Source organism: Ictidomys tridecemlineatus, chromosome 7 (assembly GCF_052094955.1).
Source record: "Ictidomys tridecemlineatus isolate mIctTri1 chromosome 7, mIctTri1.hap1, whole genome shotgun sequence".
Lineage (NCBI taxonomy): Eukaryota > Metazoa > Chordata > Mammalia > Rodentia > Sciuridae > Ictidomys > Ictidomys tridecemlineatus.
In genome coordinates, this window is record NC_135483.1 from 51,286,330 (window position 1) to 51,299,290 (window position 12,961).

Below are 12,961 nucleotides of genomic sequence, written 5' to 3' on the forward strand. Positions count from 1 at the left end.
CAGTTGTGGCATTAATCCTGGTGTGAAATGAACAAGGTATAGTTTTTTAATCCTGATCAAGGATCTCCTTAACCGGGATCGGAGAAATAAGAGAAAACTAGGAAGTACAGATTTGAAACCTGAAAGAGCAGTGTTGCTCTCTACTGGTATTTCTTGTGTTTACTCAATTTTATGAAGATGGCCACATATACATGTCCACAGATGGACAAAGAGAAGCTCAAGATTATAGTAGCTAATTGTAATAGCCAAGTATAGTGGCCATGAAAACATCCAGTGTGTATTAAAGTCTGAACCCAGTCAGAGCCCCTTGGATGTTTCCTTACTTATTTTTTCCTCGTAATTTCGGACTCTCCTTAGAATGCCCACTGGAAAAAAATCTCTCTTGTCTGACTCACAGGAAGCCCAGGGGAGAGGGCAAAAAGTGCCGGAAGGTATATGGCATGGAGAACCGGGACATGTGGTGCACCGCCTGCCGCTGGAAGAAGGCCTGCCAGAGGTTCATCGACTGAGTAACAGAGGGCAGCCCTAAGGTGCTCCTGCCTCCCGTTTTGCTGCAGGTTTTAGGAAGAGCCTTTCCTTCTGAACAAAACCTCAAAACCCAGGGAAAGCCCTTCTACGAGCCTTTGTGGAGTTACAGCAAAAAAAAAAAAAAATCAAAAATATCACCACCTGTGCTGCTCTTACTGAGAACCCAGCCTAGAGTGGCTAGAACATTTCCCCCCCTGTCAATAGAAAAGTCAACTTAGCCATGTATTTAGGTCTTAAGACTATGGACTTCTGTAACAACTGAACCAACCAAGCCCATTTTACCTAGAAAGGAGGCATATTTTGATAAGCTTTCTGAATTATGGCATTTCTGAGAATTTTTTCAACCCTTAGGGGGGAAAAGAAATCACATTAGCTACAACATTATTCAGTAGCATTTGTACAAAGAACAATACCCACTTTGTGAATAGACTTTTCCCCTCTTTTTCATTGACTTCTTGAAGCAGTACACATCATGATGTGTTGCAAGAAAGAGCAGCACTCTGGGTATCTTTTCTATGTCTGTTTTGTTTGTTTTTAAGAATGGCCCCAGATGGCGTAAGCTCCAAAAGCAATTGGCAATGGAGTCACCAGCGGCCTGCAGTCCCAAGTTGAGTTCAGGAAATGTAGCTGCCACTGTTGGAAACCATCGAGGAATCTTCCTTGGATCTGTAAGGAGCTCTTCCCCCAAGAGGCAGCACAGGTAATTCTCCACCTGCCACAACTCAGACAAGAACTGGCATCCGTAGCCATCTGGGTAAGCCTTGATGCTTCTTTCAGGGATGTGATACAGACTGCAGCTCAGATCTGTGTGTTACTGCTTGTCCATCAAGACTGTAGCCAGGTTCATGGGTCATTGGTCCATCCCTCAAAACTCCACCACTGACTGATTCCCAAAAAAGCAGGGAACTCGACTCTCCCAGCAGGTTTGCATTGGACAGCAGGGCACAGCTAACACGTCCCCATCTGTTCAGAAAGTCACCTTCCAGTCTGCGTGCACTTTTATAGGTTTCATGCTTTAGTGTGTCTGGGAGATGGGTTCAAGAACAATATAAATATTATATGGATAAATGGAAGGTCTGAACTTTTATTTTTCTTATAAAAATATTGGGCTATTCATTAATTTGCTCAGAAGGGAACATACAGAACACCAAAAGGAGAATGCATGTTGGTATAGGACTTTCTCGAGTTAGTAGGGCCAGGGCTTGCACTGTGTTCCATTTGTTGGGATTTCTAACCAGTTGTACTTGTTGTTTGTTTTGGTGTTAGTAGTGTGGGTAGTAGCTGCCAAGCCTTTAAAATTAGCCCATCCTCGATTATCTGCCCTACCTTCAACTGCCCTGCTAAAGAGATATTTCTCCTATACCTATGCAAAGAAGAGCACCTTATAGGATGCACTGTATAGGGGTGGGGACATAGGATCAGCCATAGGAATGTTAAATGAAATTGCACAGAGGAAAGCTTAATATATGTTTAAAGACTGTACATATGCTTTTTTAAAGAATAGAAAGAAGTCATCTAGTAATTACAGATACCCTTTTCTATTGTAAGCAAGGGATATATAAGGAGGTTCTACAGTGCAACATCCATAATTTGTGCATTCATATATTATGGTAAATTTATTTTTTAAACTCTCATATGACTTTTTAAAAATTATTCCTTGGAAAAGACCCCAGTCTTTTCCTTCATTTATTTTTTTAAAAAAAAAACACATTTCAAGAGAAAAGAAAAAGAACATCTAATTTTACATCAAGATTACTAATCAATCAATATAGCCACACCAGCTGTACTGTATGTTTTGGAACTTACAAGGTCAGCCAGGAACAGGTGTATTTTTAAATGCAAAAATGTATTGGGTTTCCTCTTCCCTAGCATGTCCTTTCTTCTCCTGGTATCTTATCACTTTGCCTATAGCACCACTGCTGTGAGATGCTGCTCTGGCCAGGTCCAAAAGGCCGTAAGCAATGAGTATATCACCCAGTGTCCTGGAGGAGGCAAGGCTGGCCAATTATTTGAGCAGGTTCACCATGAACTTAAATGAAAGGGTGCAATTGTGGCCCAGAGGATTTTCTCTTCAGCAGATCTCCCTGTCACTTGATTCTTGGATTAAGTCACAAAAAATTAAAGTGATCTGTGTTAAATTCATTCCCTTCCAAGAATTTAGAACACAAGGAGGGATCTTTGCTGTGGAGTAGTCTTGGAAGAAGGCCCTGTAGCTGTTACTCTAAAAGATACAACCCATGAGTACTTCTGAGCTCAGGCCTAGCTATGCCAGGCTCAATCAGTGCACAGGTGTAAGCAGAACCTTTCTTCTGAAGCCTTCTTCACACACATTCTGCATCTCCTGCCCAAGTGGGGGCGCCTTTCTGCTGACCAGTCCAGAGCTCTGTGTACTTTCCTTCCTGGCTTCCAGATGCGGACGGACCCCAGTACCTTCTTGCTCACTGACACCTATTCCCTGCACCAAGACATGTAATAACTAGGAGACCACCAAGCTACACCTGGCTGGCCTTGAAGAAGACATTATACTTTGTACAAGCTCTGAATTGCAATATGCAGCTGCTGATTGTACAAGTTAAATTTTTTAAAATAGTTATTTTGTTATTTTTGGAACCAAATGAAGTGCCAAATTAAGCCAGACTTTCATTTCACGCCATCTCTGTGGAACCAAGTTCTTTTATGTCTGCATTTGGCAGGGAGAAGGGTAAGAAGAGCAGTCCCAGGGTAAGCTGGCGAGCCTTGTCCATCCCAGGGAACTCAGAGGCCTGTCCAGGCAAAAGGAGTGGCAATACAATGGATTCTGGTCCAGTGAAAAGTTCTGATTTTTTTTTCCCTTCTTTGATGCCCCTTCTTTTTAAAAAGTTCTCTCATTTCTCTACAAAGGAGGCATTTGATATTCACCAACAGGGCACATACCAGTTAGCTGCAAAGCAAAAAGTGTGTATCGGGCAATAGCCTCAAGACTTAGTTCTTCCCAGAGTAATGGACACTCAACTTGTGGGAGGCAGTGATGCAACTTGAAGAAAACACCCAGATAGCAAGTGTGTCAGGGAGGAAGATTCAAGAGGCCTGCGGACACCTGGCCCCTGTTCATCTTGGGGCTAATCAGCCAATAGTGACTGTCTCTGAGCATTACCCACGGGTACAGGGCTGCTGAGCATCTCCTCCTCAATTGCTGGAAAGTTTCCTCCCTTGGTTGGCAAAAGCCAGTGTCGGGAAAAGAGTGGTGGGTTTCCAACCAGGAATGTGCATGCTCAGCTAAAAAATGCCTGTCAGTAGCTCCATGTACAAACAAGGTACCCTTCAGCGGACAATTTCCTGCCATAACCATGTTGCAGATGGAGAAGTTCAATAGAGAATGATGCCTGTTATAGTTCTTCAATTTTCCAAAAAAACTTTTCAAAGATGGTCACATGTATGCTGCAAAAAATTTCTGAAACTGATATGTCCTCCATTAAATGTCAAGAGCATTCAAGTTGAAGTCCTCTGTCTCTGATGTCACACTGCCCACACTTTTGCAAGCAGCCATGGGTTCTGAGTTAGCCAACACTGCTGAATTCCATTTTTCCCTTCCTCAGATTCCATTGAAAAATGACATGCAGCATTCACTTGAGAAGGTTTAGGGAAAAGTGGCAAAAATTGTATATAATGAGAATACCTTTAGAATTGTAGCAGAATACTGTAAATAATATTCATTTCCTCAGGGAAACAAAGGCTATGTGAAAATAGGAGAATTCTGAGACTAGGAAGAATTTTACAGTCTTTTCTAGTTGGAATAGTTTTTTTTTTTCTTTTCATGTGAACATGATATCATTTCAAGACAAATTTATGTGACCTGGACAATACCAACTTTTGTAGATGTGGGGAAAATGCCCCATGAAGAAGCTTTGTCTTTGTAGCTGGCCTGCAATCGAAGGCTGACATTTGAACCACAGGCGCAGTGCCTGGTGGGTATTCATTGACTCAGTGAGGCTTTTTGAATGTAATTGTGAATACAGAGCCTTGCCATTTCTTTTTATAATCACCCAGTTTGGTGACTGTTAATTAGCGATCAGCAGAATTCTATAGGTAATAGAAAGCCGTTAAAGATGTGCATTTTGCTTTACTAGCATGTTAAGGAGCAAACTGCCATGGACTTTATGGACAAGGTGCTGCTTTTTCTCACAACCCTGTAGGATGTCTACCAACCACATCAGCTGTAGCATTGGCCTGTGTGAACACAGGGAAGAATTTGTGCATACTAATGAGTGGAAACAGCAGGATTCATGAATATGAATGAGAATGTGGATCATTTTAGAGAATGTGCTGGGCACATGGGTCAACTGGAAATTTCATTTCTCTAAGCAAGGAACCCTACCAGCAGCACACAGACTCACCCTGTTCCTCCTACCTGTGGGGATCACTCCACCTAGGAGCTGTTTCATTCTGTCTTTTAAATTGTAACTAGCCAAGCCTGAAGTCAGTAAATGAGAGTAGCACTTTTAGATATCAATACAATCTCTGAGTAATGTACACCAATAGAGCAAGAAAACATCAAATGTATTTAAGACCTACTTCTTATGACTGACTTTGAAAAAGCCCATATCCAATGATATACATGCTTTAAAAGGTGTGTCTCTCATAGGACCAGGAACGAATATGGGAATTGTACTTCCAGTCCTATTGTGTAAATAGTTCCTTTTTTTTGGAGACAATCTCATGTTTTATAACTTTTGTTGTGTGGGTCTGAAAATCACATGGTAATGTGTTGTGGCAAGATGTAATCTTCAATAATAATTATAACTTAATTTTCCAAATGAAACAAAACACTTCTTTAGATGTCTACAATTCTAAGACACGACACTTTTATAATAAGCATTAGTACTGAACTCTTCAAGTTAACAGAACTGGAAATATTTTACAAGATGCAGTGTTTTTGTAATCACAAAAGAACATGAACATTTTGTGGGAAATGACCTTGGTTTTATACATTGTAGCTTATTTTTTAAAATACAGTATTTTACCAGACAGGAAGTGTTCATATTATACACAATTCCTGTTCGCTGAACAAAGGGCTATGCCTCTTTTAAGCAAGTGTTTTGATGCATATCTTTTCAATTAACCCTCTGTAGCAAGGGTAGAAATGCAGATCAGATGGAATGGTTATTTACAAGAGAATCAAGATCACAACACCTACATCTTTATCATTGCCAGAATGTTTTCAAAGCATTAAGGAAAAAAAGACACTTGAAGAATCATCACACACATTTTAAATCTTAAAAAAACAAAAAAAGAAAGAAAGAAAGTTGGCAGATATGCTTATAGGCCATAGGAGAGAGATTCTTATAAATTCTTTAGTGTAAAATGATGGATTCTGTCATGAGACACATTTTCCACTCAACCTACCAGAACCACAAACCTGCATTTACTTAACAAATATCATTTGGAGGAAATTTCTAAAATCATAGTATGTACATCCAAAGACAGAATTCTTAGGAGATGAGTAGTGTTTAAAGTAATGCTGTCCTCAGCACTAACTTTAATTTCCTTATCAGAATAAGTGCTTGATTTTTCACTGTGAAGAACTCACAGGCGCGCACGCACACACACACACACAAAGTGACTGTTCCCATGAGTCAGGAAACAAGGAAGGGAGCTGTGGAGAGTTTATTAACTGCACAAACGACTGTGAGTTTTGCCAAAACCATCTCATAATACTGTAAACTTTTCTCAAGCCCACTCACTGTTAAAATGAGAAAGTGTCTTTTCTAAGATTTTAGTAATCCAGAAGCTAGCCTCATTAGCCAAGTATGCAGATAAGAAAAATTGAGATCAAATGGCCCCATGCTGGTTGGGCAGCCCCTATGAAGTGGTCATTCAGAGCTTGGTTTCAAACAGATTTTGGACTCTGCAGACCTGAGGACTAAAATACATGGAGTTAGGGAAGTTCACACACAGCCAAGGCTTCCAGTCTTTGAGATGGGACAACCTAGAAAACTCCATCAGCATTCCCTCAGTATATCTCCACTGTTAACTCGGGCCTCAAGTGTTTATTGCTGTATAGTTTAGAACCAATGAGTCTCATTTCATCTTTAAATGGAAGCTTCCTAATGGTATATAATAGGGGTTGCAGTTGCCAGGCAAGATCTGTGTGAAAGATCAGTGCAGACAAAAGAGGGGCACTGTGGAATGGCATCAGTCATGTTGAACTGGAAAGTACACACCCACTTAGGAAGACCCACACTCAGCTCTAGACAATCAGACAGAATTCAGGCCCAGGACTGCTTGATCTTCTCACCTGGAAATGTGATACTCCCTGACATTCAAGCTTTGACAACCAATGCAGATTCTTAGCCAACACTGTGCAGACCAAAGACAAGCCATCTGTGGGCAGTTGTAGCCGCAGGCTGCCAGTTTCAACGGTTGGAGAGAGTAGATTTCACATTCCATGGCTATCAGGTCAAGTTCTTCTGTCGGCCCCACAAACTCACATGTTGGCACTATCTGGGCAATTAAAATCAAAAGGGGGCAAGAAGTCATTTGTCCCCAGAAATTATCCTCATGGAAGGCTTAAAATAGAAATGTCATATCCTTAGACTAGCCTTGCCTCTGATCAAAAGGTACTGAGTTACTCCCCAGCTCTGGTGAGAGCTGCCTGTGGCCCACCCAGGCCATGCCCCAAAGCATTGAATAACTGTAATCCTGATTCTTACTGTTTTTTATTACCGTGACCACTGTGACGAGGGGCTGGCAAAGAGCAGCCTGTGCCTTCAGAGAAGGCAGCCAGGAACCCCCTGAAGTTTTAAGGTAGCACACGTTGCCTCCTTATGCCAAAGCCCTCTGCCACCTCTCCACGCTCCTTCCCAAACCATCTTGCCTCACTCCAGTATAAAATTACTGTTATTTTTCACCTTTGATAGGGCAAAGTCCTTGCTTCAGAACTGGTAGGCACTTAGGTATTTCAAAGTATCTCCTCACCTTAACAGAGGGTTTCTACATAGAGAACCACAGCTGCTTTGAGGACAAAATCAAAATGAGAATAATGGGGAAAAAATAATGAGAACAGATTAGAAGTTGCTAACTTTCAAAGGGACTGAGTTACTTTAAACTGTGTCTTAGGTTGGAGTCCTGATGATATTGGGATAATTGTAAACGGCGAAGGATGTCCTTTAGATACATTATTTCACTTGATCTTCATAGGAAGGGCAGTGTAGAAGGAGCATATGGAGAACCACCATCACTCACCTCCAAAACCAGCCCAGAGTCATGTTGGGCCTGTGAGTCAGCCTCACTGATGCCTGCAGAGAGGGAGGAGAGGGCTTTTTTTCTTCCTATATCAACTTAAATCAATGCCAGAGACTATAAAACCAGCTTATAATTTGTAATAATCAAATCAATAAGTAACTACAAACTCAAAAGTTGGGAATGCCCATGCACAAAGCCCTGGTTTCAATCCCTAGCACCACATACACACACACACACACACACAAATTGGGAATGTCTAGTTGTTAAGTCCTGTTTAAATCTGAATCAACTTAAACACCATTGGCAATACCCGAGATTTCCTTCACTGTGAATGATTCAAATGCTGTCCAATACATACATGAACTTCAACATCTCCCATTATTTTGCCAGGTTTAACACCTTGAATGTAAAGTCACAAGAGTTCTGTCATAGAGTTAGAATAAGCCTCAGAAAGCCTTTTGGCCTGTCACCCACTTCATTAACAGGTTTTTTGATGAATGGCACTTTTATTATGTCTCTGAAGTAAATACAGTACCAGAGGAGGAAAAGGTTTAGCACTTTTCACCTCTTACGGGAAAGAAGCCCTTTGGGTAGTGGTTAGCACCAATACCACAACAGTGACCCGACCTAAAAAGACACAAGTGTTAGGAAACAAGAAGAAAGCTCTGTTTCCAAAAGCAGATCACTACAGATTTTGAAAGGTTGTGATCTGGGGCAGATTATGATCAAATCATAATCCTTGTTTTAAAAAAAAAAAAAATTCACGTTGGGCACCATCCACATTATTAACTATATCAACTTACAAAGGGAAGGTCCCTTTATTTATATTATGAAAATGCTAAAAATTAATTCTGGAGTCAATTAGTGACATTTTCCTACTAGGATCAATTTCCCACATTTTTAATTCGGAAAATTATCTGAAGTAGAAAGTAGCAACTCCTAAAAAAAAAAAGGCAAGAGTGCTGTCAAAGAAGAAAATCTTCTTTGAGGGGGCAAAAAATAGCAGAGATGCTCATCTACATCCATGTCTAAAGAGGGAAACCAGCACTCTGAAGAATTGAGCTTTTTCAAAGAGAAGAAAGAGCAGTTCCCATTTCTGGTTACCAGTCTTGCTTTCTACCCTCTTGGCAGCACCTGCAGATTTGCTAGTGGTTGCTTCTTCTCCCTTCTTCCTAGCCAGAGGCCAAACTGCTGTTTTGTTCCAAAGCTGTGGATGGGCTATTCTTGATCCTTTGTTTTCCCTTAAGTTTAGGCCCAAGAGGATACATACATATTGCTGGGACTGGTATGATAGGCTCAGTCGATGTGGCTGCCCCCTCCCTGCAGGGGACAGATTTCCATGCAGGTGACTATGAGGAGGCTCAGTCAGCATACAACCTACCACACTGTCACAAGAGCTCTGTTCAAACCCACGGATAGAGAATAACAAGGTGTGCACCTAATCCTTTCCCTGTGCCTCAAAGCCCCATCCCACTCCCCCACTGGTCAACTGTCCCACCAGTCCCTTCCCCGTGCACAGCTAATTGAGCAGAACAAAGAACATGCACTGGGATCCATGTTAGGAGAAGCACCCAAGGGCAGAGCAAGAGGGCTTCACGTTTAATTACACCTTGACCCCTGCCCACAACTACAGAGCACAAAAGTGGAATTGGCCTTTATTATGTAAAAAGGAAGTAGCTCCTGCACAATATAACTGTTTAAATTTTATATTTATAGAAAGAAAAAACAACTCCAGTCCACTTACATTGTTAAGCACTTGTCCTGCACCCCAGCACAGCCTGCTTCCCATGTTTTGGGCACAGATAACTGACACAGGGAAAAGGTGGCACTCTGGGGGCCTGTGGCTGCTGGAGTCTGAATTCCCCTGAGTAAGCAATGCGTAACTTTGCAGATTATACACTCTTATTTTACTTTTTAAATCTTTTTTTTCCTATACTCTGCTTATTGGAAATAAATGGTTATGATTTGACCAACCCCTGTGATGACAGCAAAGTTGCTCCTTCCAATAGTATCCCAAGAGTTTTGGGAAACTCCCCAATCACTGGTAGAAAGCTTTAGAACAGACTTAGATTTGTAAGAAAGAACTCAGTACCGCCCCCCCCATTCACGAGTTCCATGGCTTCAATAACCGAAAATGCCCTGAGTGTAAAATAACTCAGGAATGTGGATCACGTCTATAAAAATATATATATGTATATGTATATATATATGCCATTAGTCCATATTTTCCTATGGTGCACCCTGAAATTCCTATTTTTATAACTAATGGTTGGACAACGGTCAGCCATTTAAACAAATGCTCTCTGGACTAACCAGACCCTAATATAGTTTCCAAAGTGTTTCATATATCAAAATCCTATATGCTTAGAAAAAGAACTCAGGATAAGAAAAAATTGCTAGGTCCCAAAGGGTTCATGACTATCATCAAATGTAACTTCCAAGTGGCCTACACTCATTTCTTTCAAGGGAGGGGCTAGGGAGAGAGAACAACAGTAATCACAAAACCTCTGTTGCCCTTACTCCATGGTAAAGTTTAAGAGAACTCTGCTTTTAAAAATTAAGCCATCTTTCAAATTGTTTTCTCCACCAAATCTAAAATACTAAAATAAAATTATTAAATATTTTAAAAGGGGTAGTTAGTGGAAATGCTATCCATAGAAAGCATTGCTTTTCAGTGCCTGCTAAGCAAAAATATATGTGTGTGTGTGTACATACATACATATATGAAAAACAAGAAGCATTCCTACCTGTGGGACACTGGTATCAAATGACAGGTGTGAACATATACAGGCACAAGTTCAAAAGCTGTGTGGCAATGCTATCCAGTGTTCAGAGATCTTTTGAAATACAATCTTGCCACCATTCTGGGGTAAGTACTTGCTTAAAAAAACTCTTAATATTGGTGAATGAATGTATAAAATTACAAACTATGCATTTTCAAAAGTAACATGTATTTTGTATCAAATCCAAGTAAACTTTTTTTCATAGAGACTTATCATAATTGCAGATTATCCAAAATGAACTTGAATGCATATCTTCGAGGGCATGTGGGATACTGCCTATGTTCTCCTGGCTGTTTTTAAAGACAGTGCAGTGGAACTTTCCTGGGAAACTCCAGGCTCTAAAAAATAACCATTCTCACAATTCTTACCATTCTGAAGAACCATTAAGATGAATAAATGGGAAATGGCTTATATATTTCTTCCTAAGCATAAGTGGAAATGTTGCCTTTTAAAAATGTGCCCAGGTCCTCAGAGGTAGATGTTCTAGCAACACTGGATGAATAAGCAAACAGCTGCATTAAGTTAGTGAGTACTACATCAGATAAACATGGCATAGGTTTTGTCTGTTGTGCTTAATTCTCAATCCAAGAAAAAAAAATTTCAAAAAGCTTGGGTTATGTGGTATTAAAGGACAAAATATAAAAATATGGTCCAACAAATCATTTTTCTTTTTTCACAATTACACGGAGATGACTCCTTATATTTTGGAAAATTCTTATAGACTATACACAAATCTCTTCAACCCTCTTACTGATTTTATATTTCCCTGAAACCTTTTCTCCTAATAATTTGTCTTTGCTCCTTAATTACATTACTCAGCACACAAAAAAAATATTATTTCCCTCATCTGACATTACGGATATAAAGAACTCTGTTCTCTGCCATTCTGGTTCTCTTCTGTGTCTACTGAGAAAGTTTCTTGACTGTTTGTAAAGTAGGGGAAAACACTCTTCTAAGCCTGGTATTTGAGGTCATGGTGGATATGTTTGCTACCTAATTATAAGTTAGTTGGGGAGGGGCAATGTGTCTTTTTTATATAATTTTTAGCCAAATCCAGATGTTCTGATACTACATTTCTGAATACTTTTCTGACTGTAAATACAGCCCGTGGAGGTTCAGGTTAATAAACCTTTTCTGTGACTGTTCCTCAGCCATGCTCCTTGCCAGCTTTTGGCACATTGTACATAGATTTGTCAAATTCTTAAATGATGTTGTTTTTTTTCTAAATGCTGTTCTCTAAAACAATTTTTGTTTTTTGTTTGTTTTTTGCTTTCCATTGTTTGGACTTTATTGTTAGTTTTACAGAATGTTTCCTAAATATTTAACACCAGGAAAAATATTTTAAAATAAACTGGTGCTAATTGGAACCGAAGAAAAATTTCAGCTTGAAGATTTACAAGGGGAAACGTTCACACCCGTTAACCTGCACTTTCCCAAGGGGACAGCTGGCATCTACTTGAAATGGGCATCAGGAAGACCACCAAGTGTTTACAGTGTCTGTAGCCCATTTAGGTGTAAAATAAAGAAGAGGCTCTGACCCCCCCATAGTTGAGGATTTGCTACATTGGTCCTCTGGAGGCATTTAGGTAGAAGGAAATGCTGGTAGTAAGAATCCCTTTGGTAATAGTCTTCTGGTCTTTGGACTTTCATGTTCTGTGATGCTTAGCTGTAGTAATGAATATGGTGTTGCCAGTCTAGTCTGATGTCATCGTTGACCTGTACTTATTTTGTGTATGGCTCTACCTTGGGTTGCACTGGCACAAACTGAGCCAGAACACGGGACTTTCAATAAAACCATTCTGACTTCAGTATCCACACACATGAACTTAAATGAACTTGTAACTGGTTGATTACCATAAAGTAAGTCTAACTTTCACTTAATAAAAGTTTTTGTGTATCTGCTTCTATTGGGGGCTGTTTATTTAAGTATAATTAATTTCTACCGAGAAAGGTTTTTAACTAATAAAAAATTAAGAGCTTCTTTCCTAAATTTTACTGTTGAAGCCATTTTTAGTCACAGGTGAAAGGTGTGTCTGTTCCCATGTTCACTTAAACCATTCCCTCAAGAGTGGCTGCCTAGATGCACAAGCTGCTCACCCTATGCCAATTATCTTTTCATGACAAGCAAGCAGACGGTTTCTACTCTGGTGCTAGGCCAGCCAGCAGACCCTCCACTGGCCAAGTCTGTGTCCACTAGGAACTTATTCTGTGCAAAAGCCCTCTATGTGCACAGGTTCTTCAAGGTAGCAGGCTTTAGAGTTAAACAAACATGGCCACAAATCTGGTTTTGCCTTTTGTTAGACGGGCAATTGGACATGTGATTTAACCTTTGTAAGTTTTATAATGAAAATTACTAGGGGAAAACCTGGGAGAAATGTTCACACCCATTAAACCACCCAGAAGAGGACAGCTGGCATCTACCTGAAGTA

The 12,961-nt window shown here is 40.2% G+C and overlaps 1 protein-coding gene across 2 annotated transcripts in view; it reads left to right on the forward strand.

Moving 5' to 3' along the window:
- Positions 1-12,439, forward strand: part of Znf704 (zinc finger protein 704) — a 190,642-nt gene extending 178,203 nt beyond the window's left edge. For both annotated transcript variants that reach the window (XM_005336022.3, XM_078016980.1), the window contains exon 9: positions 398-12,439. In XM_005336022.3, the coding sequence (XP_005336079.2) occupies positions 398-509 (112 nt within the window). In that variant the 3' untranslated portion in view covers positions 510-12,439. The remainder of the gene's footprint in view (positions 1-397) is intronic.
- The last annotated feature ends 522 nt before the right edge of the window (positions 12,440-12,961 follow it).